General features: G+C 38.8%; 1 protein-coding gene across 4 annotated transcripts; it reads left to right on the top strand.

Annotated features, from left to right (window-relative positions):
• The first annotated feature begins 444 nt into the window (after positions 1-444).
• LOC103828764 lies at positions 445-5,578 on the top strand. 4 transcript variants are annotated; one of them, XM_033274242.1, is made up of 11 exons: positions 445-871; positions 2,059-2,581; positions 2,667-2,870; positions 2,942-3,031; positions 3,108-3,215; positions 3,294-3,542; positions 3,622-3,660; positions 3,742-4,041; positions 4,130-4,546; positions 4,627-4,917; positions 4,994-5,173. In XM_033274242.1, exons 2-10 carry the CDS (start codon positions 2,069-2,071, stop codon positions 4,909-4,911), a joined length of 2,205 nt encoding a protein of 734 aa, XP_033130133.1. In that variant the 5' UTR covers positions 445-871; positions 2,059-2,068; the 3' UTR covers positions 4,912-4,917; positions 4,994-5,173. The 4 variants fall into 4 exon arrangements, with proteins under 4 accessions (XP_033130133.1, XP_033130132.1, XP_033130130.1 ...); XM_033274241.1 differs by having other exon boundaries at positions 447-871; positions 4,991-5,173; XM_033274239.1 differs by having other exon boundaries at positions 447-871; positions 4,627-5,578.
• The last annotated feature ends 3,641 nt before the right edge of the window (positions 5,579-9,219 follow it).

Genomic DNA, 9,219 nt, shown 5'->3' with positions numbered 1-9,219 from the left:
AACTTTCAAAAATGTTGAAAAAAATTACTTATAATAAATTATTAAATTTGTAGAAATAAACATTTATTAAAATCTTCGCTAAATCGCAAACATCCCATAAAATCTCATGGCCGACCATCTTTATAGTTATGTATCATTTATTGTATCATCGGTTATTTGACACAGTTAATGTTTATATTAGTGAACTCTATTTTTTCTTTAGGTTTGGATTGCCAACTCATGGTCTTATACATTTTATCAATGTTCAAAAAATTGATAGGTGGTGATAAGCACCTTGTAGAGGACTACTGATTAGGCGGATCGACGATTAGGCGAGACTTTGGCTTTTAACAAATTATTAATTTATTATATATATATATATATATATATATACACTACAAAAAAAGTTGCTATTCATAGCACATTGTTATAGCACGTTTCACTGAACTGCTGTCGTTGATGAATGAATTTTTTTTTTAGTATAGGTTAGCATTATATTAATGCTATGATAGAGTTTTGCTAAGCGGGAAGCTAAAATTAGCTTTTCCACGAAACACTTAGTAAAAATTAGCTAATATTTTCTGTTTTCCCTCTCTCTAATCGGGGTTCCCTCTCTTCTCTCTCATTTTCCCCCTTTCTCGACAAAACTCTAAGAGAAATCAATCTGGATTCTCCATCTCCTTCTCTCTCGTTCTCTCTCTATTTCCATCTCTGTCTCGATTCTCCATCTCCGGTTCTCCATCTCCGCCTCGATTCTCCATCTCCGCCTTGATTCTCCATCTCTGATTCTCCATCTCCTCCTCGATTCTCCATCTCCTCCTCGATTCTCCATCACTCTCCTTCATCGCTGCTTCTCCCAGCTCCGATTCAACTCCTGTTCTACATCTCTTAGGTATAGGAAGTCACAATTTTGATATCTCTGTCAGTGTTAAGCTGAAATCGAAGTTTTATTTTTTTGCTTTAATTTCTTGGTTGCTTTGATATGTTGGTTGCTTTGATTTCCTGTTTTATTCCAGTTATCTTTTTATTTGGTTGGTATCGTTTCATGCTCTGAATATTTTTGCTATATCATTACATCCTCTGACTCTTATGTGTTATGTTATAAGTTCGTTTTGTTACAAAAGGTTTCAACTTAGGTTCGAACACAGCATTATGGACAAAGCTTGGGTACATCTAAACAGGTAATGAGCTTAAGCGTGTATCTCATGTTTCATTTGGTGATTACTGACTTAACTTGTTTAATTTTGTTTTTCTTTTGATTGTTAATGGCAGAGTTGATCCTGGATATGAGAGAGGGGCTTCAAAGTTTGTCCGGGATGTGGCTTCAGCAATGGGAGGGGTTGATGTTATTGTATGTCCGTGTATTGACTGCCGTAACATAGTTCGACATTCAGCAAGTGTGGTACTTGATCATCTTGTTACTAGGGGTATGGAGGAGGGTTATAAGATGCGGGCTGATTGGTATCTACATGGAGAGTTGAACACAGAGGTTGCTGATGAAAGCAAAGGAAGTGAGTGGAACGATGAGATCTATGGGTTGTTCAGAGCTGCTGAGTGTTTTGATGAAGAGTTAGCTGGTATGGGGAATCTATCTGATATGGCAGAGGGAGAGAACAAGAAAGAAGATGAGTTCTTGGCAAAGCTAGCTGACGCTGAAACACCATTGTATCCGAGCTGTTCAAGCCATAGCAAGTTATCTGCAATTGTTTCGTTGTTCAGATTGAAGACTCAGAATGGATGGTCTGACAAGAGCTTCAATGATTTGCTAGAGACCTTGCCAGACATGTTACCTGAAGAAAATGTCTTGCACACATCACTCTATGACGTGAAGAAGTTCTTGAAATCATTTGACATGGGCTACGAGAAGATCCATGCTTGTGGCAACGACTGCTGCCTATTCAGAAAGAGGTTCAAGAAGCTCGATAAGTGTCCTAAATGCAAGGCATCAAGGTGGAAGACTAATGTTCACACGGGTACTTGCTTGGTCATTGTCTGCTTGTTTGGTTGTTTCTTGTTGTGTGATTGTTTCAGTGTTCTGTTGAGTATGAAGTTAACTATGTATTTCTTATTATATTTCAGGTGAATTAAGATGGGACGTGCAAAGCAGACTAAACGTGGAAGGAGACAAGCAAAGAAGTCAAAAAAGGCAGATGATGACGAAGTTGAGTTCGTTTGTACTATCCAAACACATGAAGAAGAACATGAAGAGGAACGTGGGCAGCAACAGGAACAGGAAGAGGAACATGTGGAGGAACGAGAACCGGAAGAGGAACATGAGGAGGAACAACAACAGGAAGAGGAGCGTCCACCAGAGCAACATAATGGCGACGAGCCTGAAGGTGAGATAGAACATACTCAAGAGGCTGAAGGTGGAACCTCCCGTAAGAGAAAGCGTGGTCCAACAATGATGAGAGACCTAGCCAAAGATCCAAATACCAGAGTTCATGTCGATTTCACTTTTATGGGAGAAGCTTATGGTCCTGGTTCAGTCAAGTTATCTTCATATTTGGGTCCGTTGGTAAGGGAGCACGTGCCTGTTACAGTTGAAAATTGGAAAAAAATTACTGAAGAAGTGAAGACAGTGCTTTGGAAATCAGTCCAGGTGACAATTTCTAAACGATAACAGCATATATATTTCTGAACAGACATCAAGTTATTGATTATTGGTTGGCTAACTACGTGTGCAGGCAAGGTTTGAACTTGATGAGGACCACCAAAGGGTTGCAGTTCTTAAGCAGATGGGAGCCTTGTGGAGATCATCCAAGTCACGTCTTGTTACCCAAATCAATGAAGCTGAAAATAACCAACAAAGGATGAATCTCAGACCTAAAAATGTTCATCCAATTGAGTGGCGCAAATTTGTGAAGCTAAAAACAAGCCAAGAATTCAAGGTATAAATTCTTAAATGAATAAGATCGTTATTACTAACTAGATTAATAAGATCGTTATTACGAAATGATAGGTTCTGAGTGATAGCTACAAAGAGAGGAGAAGCAAACAGATTCCTCACACTTGTAGTAGAAAGGGAATGGTTAGACTAGCAGAAGAGATGGTAAGCATATTATCTTAGATTTTGGTTTCATTTTTTTATCTGTAGACAAGGCTGTTGACATATAATTTTGCAACAGAAAAATAGTTCTGAAGACAAATCTGAAGTGTCGAGACTTAAAGTCTGGGTGAGGTCACGTACAAGAAAAGATGGAACTCCCATCAACACAAATGCTGCCGAGAAGATTGTAAGTTTATAACATAATCTGTTCCTCCTATTAAAACAATCTTATAACTTTTTCTGTTAATTGTAATGTGGTATACAGCAAAAGGCAGCTGAGATTGTTAAGGGTGGTAGTCAGAGTAGAAAAAATCTGGATGAAGATACGCTCATCCAGGTCTTAGGACCTGATAATCCTGGTCGTATGAGAGCAATGGGGAGGAATATTAGTAAGACGAAATTAGCTTGCTTCAATGTCAACCAGAAGTCAATTTCTGAAATGCAACAGACACAAATTCATCTTATGCAAAAGGTTAATGAACTACAGTCTGAACTTGCGAAAGTAAAAAACCAGGTTAGTTACATCTCCAAGAATACATAAAGATAAGTGCTTATCACATAATAATAAGCTTTGTGTTGGGTTTATGTTACAGAGAGATGACAATGAAGTGGGGGAAAACTCGGCTGCAAGAGTAAGCAATTTATATGAGATCAATGGCATTTTTTTTCTACTTTACACTACTCTTATACTTTAACAACTGAACATTTAACAGAGTGTGAACAAGATACCACAAAAGAAGTGTCTTCTCATTGACTGGGCTGATGAAGATGGAAACGTTGCTGAGGGTCGTATCATTTCTTCTGACCCTGAAGCCATAGTGAATGACAGTCGATTAGGTCCTAATGATGTTAAAGTCTTGGTTGATGAAGCTACTGAACCTGAAGCATTCCTCTGGAGACCTGCGACTAACATGTGCACAATTAAGGAAGCTGTTGGTCATATTATTGCATGGCCGAAGAAAAAATGCGTGGAACTAGGTCTGGGGCTTGAACATGAAGACATTGCACCACTGGTAAATTTTTTTCATTCTTGCAGTTACATAGTTAATAAGGTCATGATTTCGCCTATGATAACTTCTTTTTTCTGAATGTGTTTGATAGGGCTCAAGAGCAAATTCTCTCAACAAATGCAAACTTCTGGATTTGTCTGATGACAGTGTAGTTGTTGGTGAAGGGCGTTGGCAGACAAAAGAACCAAAAGCATTGGTTAATGGACTTCCTCTAGGACCTAAAGCAGTTAAAGTATTCTTGGATGTTGTACATGAGCATGGAACATATTTATGGAGGCCTACGATGGATCATTCCTACCTGGAGGACTGCTTACATTCTTTTATGTCATGGCCTGCTAGCAAAGTTGTCTTTGACAATCCACCAGAAGCAACAAGAGGACAATCTCCTACGGGTATGAAAGTTACATCGGTTGGTTATAAGTCGCCTACTGATACAAGTGGTAGAAAAGGTGCAAAATCAGGAGCAACAACATCAATTCATACTGACGAGTCTCCTGCAACTGATCAGGTAAATTTTTAACTTATATGTTCAATCATCTGCTCATATTAATATCTGTGTTTTGAATTGTGTGCATGTCTATTGTAAAGTGTCAGCTTAAGCATGGATCTCAGACAATGAAACAGAATCAGAAGTGCAAATTGATGGACATTGGTGAGAGGAAACAAGTTGTTGCTGAAGGTCGTATCCATTCAACAGACCCAACTCAACTGGTCCACTTTGTGCGCTTGGGTCCGAAAGCAGCTAGAGTGTGGGTAGATGCAGTGCTCGTAGATGATGCCGAAGTTTGGAGGAAATCAGATGAAATAGAGAGTTTGAAAGATGCACACGGTTCATCAATTGCATGGCCAATTGATAAATTGGTCATATTTTAAGCTGCTGTAAGTATTCTGTTTTGTGTGTTTAAACCTGCATATGTAATTGCATAACTGATCAGAGTTTTCATTGTTGCAGCAGCTGAGGGAATGAAGAACTTAGGTCCAGATTTAGCTAGTGTTTAAGCTAGGCTAATGAACTTGATGTATGATATTATTGCTTATGACTTTGGTTTGTGTTTTAGAACTGCATCAGTAACACTTATGTGTAATGACTTATGTATGTCAAACTTATTTTATGATTGTGTTAGTTTGTTATGAAGTTTCTGCTTTTTTTATTACAAATTTTCGAAAATGCAAATTCATAGCTCGTGGACAAAATAACAATAGCTAAAAAAAAACAGTTATGCTTGTAAAGCATAGCATTAAATATTTCATATAATGTAAACTATCATAATATATTTCTAAGCTATTAAAAACTTTAGTATAGCACTTATCCACAGCAATTACCAAAATAAGCTATTGCTATTGTAGACGTTGCTACCATGGCACACAATACGTATCATAATCAATTTGTAACAAAAAATAACTGTGCCGTAGATTCATTAATAACATCAGCTAATTAATGCTATCGTAAACGTACATTTCGTAGCATCAAAGAAAAACGCTATTGTAGGGGGCCTACCTATGATGGCTGCCGTATACACAGCAGTTGTGAATTCGCTATCAAAACTCTAACATAGCATATAACCCGCGCTAACAATGAGCATTTTTCTTGTAGTGATATATTGCATTTATACAAAATATTTTAATTTTAGGCAGTACAATTATTTTGATGAATTATCAAAATTAGATATACAAAACAAAAGAAATTAGACTAACTTGTGAATATATACTAACATTATAGTTAAATTTAACAGATTTATACTAATTTATACCAATTTTAACTGATTAAACAGTTTAAACCGATTTAAATATTATAAATCAAATTTATTAAAAAAACGTTTTGGATATAAGACCCGGTTGCTGGCTAAGCGGGTGCGTAACTACAGCCTACACCGGTTTTTAGAACAATGGGTTTAGTTTAGGTTGACAACAAAAAAAGTTTTTGCGTATCTTTTAAATGGGAGATAATTCAATTGATGTCAATCCTCTATATCACTAGTTTGCTGTTTGTTACTGTATTAGAAGGAAAATAGTTATGTACATTTTTTACTAAGAAATAGTCACGTAATTAAAGTGCTAGAAAAGTATAGACTCGACGGTGGGGATTGGGGGGGGAGGGGAGGGGGGAGTTAAATACTCCAATCTTATACTGACTTCTTTAACCATGGGTTTCAGTTAAATTTATTGACAATTAGTATGAAATTGATTACGACTAATATAAGTCTAAACATGACTTGGAATTGGTAACTTGGTCGATGTGGATGTTATTAAAGTGCCTTTTGTGATATACCTACATCATGATATAAAGTTAATCTTGGTCAAACGATGCCAGTTCTCGCTTTTCTAGGGCTAAATTCAATTCTTTAGACAAGCAAATAACCTTTTCATTCTATGACCAATGGTACTAAAAAACAAAGCCATCTTAATTATTAGAAACGTCGACGGCCACCCTCAATTCAAAACCCCAACCCAAGTGTTTCATACAATATTGCAAATAATAGATTCGGATTTAAGAGAACTTATAAGTTATTATGTACCAGTTCGTGTCAGTATTATCATTGCCAATCCAGATATGTATCCGATTGGCCATTGTTGAACAAATATTTTTTTTTTTTTTTTTTTTTTTTGACGTCAAACGGCCATTCTATTACTCAAACTTGAGATGGACTGGGTAACCAGACCGGAACAGAACAACCAATAAAATGTAACTTCCTATGGAAGGATCTAGCAGTCTTAGCTAAAAAATCTGAAAACTGATTGCGCGCTCGTGGAACATGAATGATGTCGAAGTCCGGAAAGCAAATCAGCAGCGTCTCTATCCTTTCCAATTCTGTCGCAAAGCTAGGCCAGGCATGAGGATCCTTTATCATTGCTATCAGCTCCTTGCAATCTGTCCCAAAATTCTGGCAAGTTGAGTGTTGAAGCATGTTCTCCATTGCCCACCGCAGTGCTTCAACTTCCGAATGCAGAGCTGATTCCCGTCGATCGAAATTTCTTGTCCCCAACAATTGAATGTTTCCTCCACTATCGAACCAGACCCATCCACATCCACTATACTGAGCAGAGGCTGTCCAAGATCCATCTACCAAGCAAATATTACCCAAGCTTATGACTTGGGGCTCCTCAGGAAGGCCTTCTTGTACCACAATTCGTGCCACTTCATTCGCATTAAACCAGGCTTGACATTCACTCTCTGCATGTCGAACCAGCTCCAAAGGATCTCTGTCTATTCCCCTGAAAAGTTTCTCGTTCCTAGCCTTCCAAATGTACCAAATTATCCAGGGATAAGGATCCCTGTCCTGCTCCGGCTCGATAATGCTGTTTTTTCTCCAAAATAGGTAATCCATATTTGCGTAAATACTTGGTACTGGGAATAGACCTGGGCTAGACGGAGTTGATGATAAGGACCAGACTTGTAGAGCTGGCGGACACTCGAAAATAGCATGTGTTACAGATTCTTCTAGCTCTCCACATCTTGGGCAGTAGTTATCACATCTCATATTACGTCTTGCTAAATTCCTCGTTACTGCCACATAACCAGTTAATAGCTGCCATATAAGATGACATATCTTCGAAGGTGCTTTTATCTTCCAAGCAAAGGCTTGAAGCTTTGTGATACTCGGTTCTAGGACTTACTTTTCCCCCTCTGTCATTAACACATTCTGAGCCACCCAATATCCAGATTTAACCGTGTATTGGCCATTCCTTGTGTAATTCCAACAGAATGTATCACGACGATGTGCTGAACTTGTGGCCAAACTCCTTATAAGTGGTATGTCCTCTGGATTGACATAACTCTCCAAAAGACCAACATCCCACTCTTTCGTTTCCGGATCAATGAAATCACTAACTCTCATATTAGGATGCATTACCGGCGCTATAGGGAGAGCTGGTCTTGCTGGGATCGTTGGAATCCATGGATCTTCCCATACCTTGACTTCATAGCCTGAATGTATCTTCTGTCTGATTCCCGTTAGAAGCAACTTTCGCGCAGCACTAATGCTAGACCACACATACGATGGGTTACTAGCAGAGATTACTCTGAGAGGTGAGCTCATCTTATAGTATCTTCCCCTTAGAACCCTGGCCACCAATGAGTCTGGGAATTGAACTAGTCTCCATAATTGTTTTGCCAATAATGCCAAGTTGAACTCATGGATCATACGAAATCCCATTCCACCCTCTTCTCTTGGTAAACAGACTTTTTCCCATTTCGCCCAGTGGATCCCTCTTTTTGGTGGGTTTGAACTCCACCAGAATTTAGCAATGGCACTTGCAAGGTTTTCACATATCTCCAAAGGGAGCAGGAAAGTAGACATTACGTATGTCGGAAGAGCTAGAAGAATAGATTTAATCAACACTTCTTTTCCTCCTTTTGAGAGCCATCTACCTGTCCATCCGTTCACTCTATGCATCAGCTTATCCTTCAGAAACGCAAAAAGTTTGCACTTAGAGCCACTGATGTCTTCCGGAATCCCTAGATAAGTACCCATTCCACCTTCGTTTTGAATTCCCAACACATCTTTAATCTCTTGTCTACTTGTTGCAGTAATCCGCTTACCAAAGAGTAAGGACGATTTATCAAAGTTGATACATTGGCCTGACGCTTTGCCATATTTCCTGACTACTTTCATTACTTCTTCACATTCACGGGGCTCCGCCTTACAGAAGAAAAGGCTATCATCAGCAAAAAGAAGGTGGGACACCGATGGACACGCGCGTGTAACACGCATCCCCGTTATCTTCCCTTGGCTCTCTGCATGATTGAGAAGGCTAGCGAGCGCTTCCGTGCATAAAATAAAAATGAAAGGAGACAAAGGATCTCCTTGACGTAGACCTCTGCCTGGAACAATATTTCCCCTTGGCTCTCCATTCATGAGGACCTTATATTTCACCGACGAAATGCATCTCATTATCCAGGCAATCCAAATTTCTGAGAAGCCCATCTTGCGCATGACAGCTTCAATAAAAGACCATTCCATCCTATCATATGCTTTGCTCATGTCTGTTTTAATGGCCATCCTCTTATTGCGCCCACTTGGTTTAGTCCTCAGAGCGTGGAACATCTCTTGTGCGATCATAATGTTGTCTGAGATCTGTCTCCCAGCAACAAAGGCTGACTGGGTTTCCGATATCAGGCCTGGTAACACTTTCTTTAATCTTTGACATAAGACCTTAGAGATTATCTTGTAGCTGACGTTA

This window comes from Brassica rapa, chromosome A07 (genome assembly GCF_000309985.2).
Source record: "Brassica rapa cultivar Chiifu-401-42 chromosome A07, CAAS_Brap_v3.01, whole genome shotgun sequence".
Taxonomy (NCBI): domain Eukaryota; kingdom Viridiplantae; phylum Streptophyta; class Magnoliopsida; order Brassicales; family Brassicaceae; genus Brassica; species Brassica rapa.
The sequence above is the reverse complement of the archived record's forward strand: the minus strand, read 5'-3'. Positions and strand labels throughout refer to the sequence as shown.

Coding starts and splice junctions, on each gene's coding strand:
- LOC103828764 (XM_033274239.1), top strand. CDS start 2,069: ATGGGACGTGCAAAGCAGACTAAACGTGGAAGGAGACAAGCAAAGAAG. Junction 2,582..2,666: donor TGCTTTGGAAATCAGTCCAG/GTGACAATTTCT, acceptor CTACGTGTGCAG/GCAAGGTTTGAACTTGATGA. Junction 2,871..2,941: donor AAACAAGCCAAGAATTCAAG/GTATAAATTCTT, acceptor ACGAAATGATAG/GTTCTGAGTGATAGCTACAA.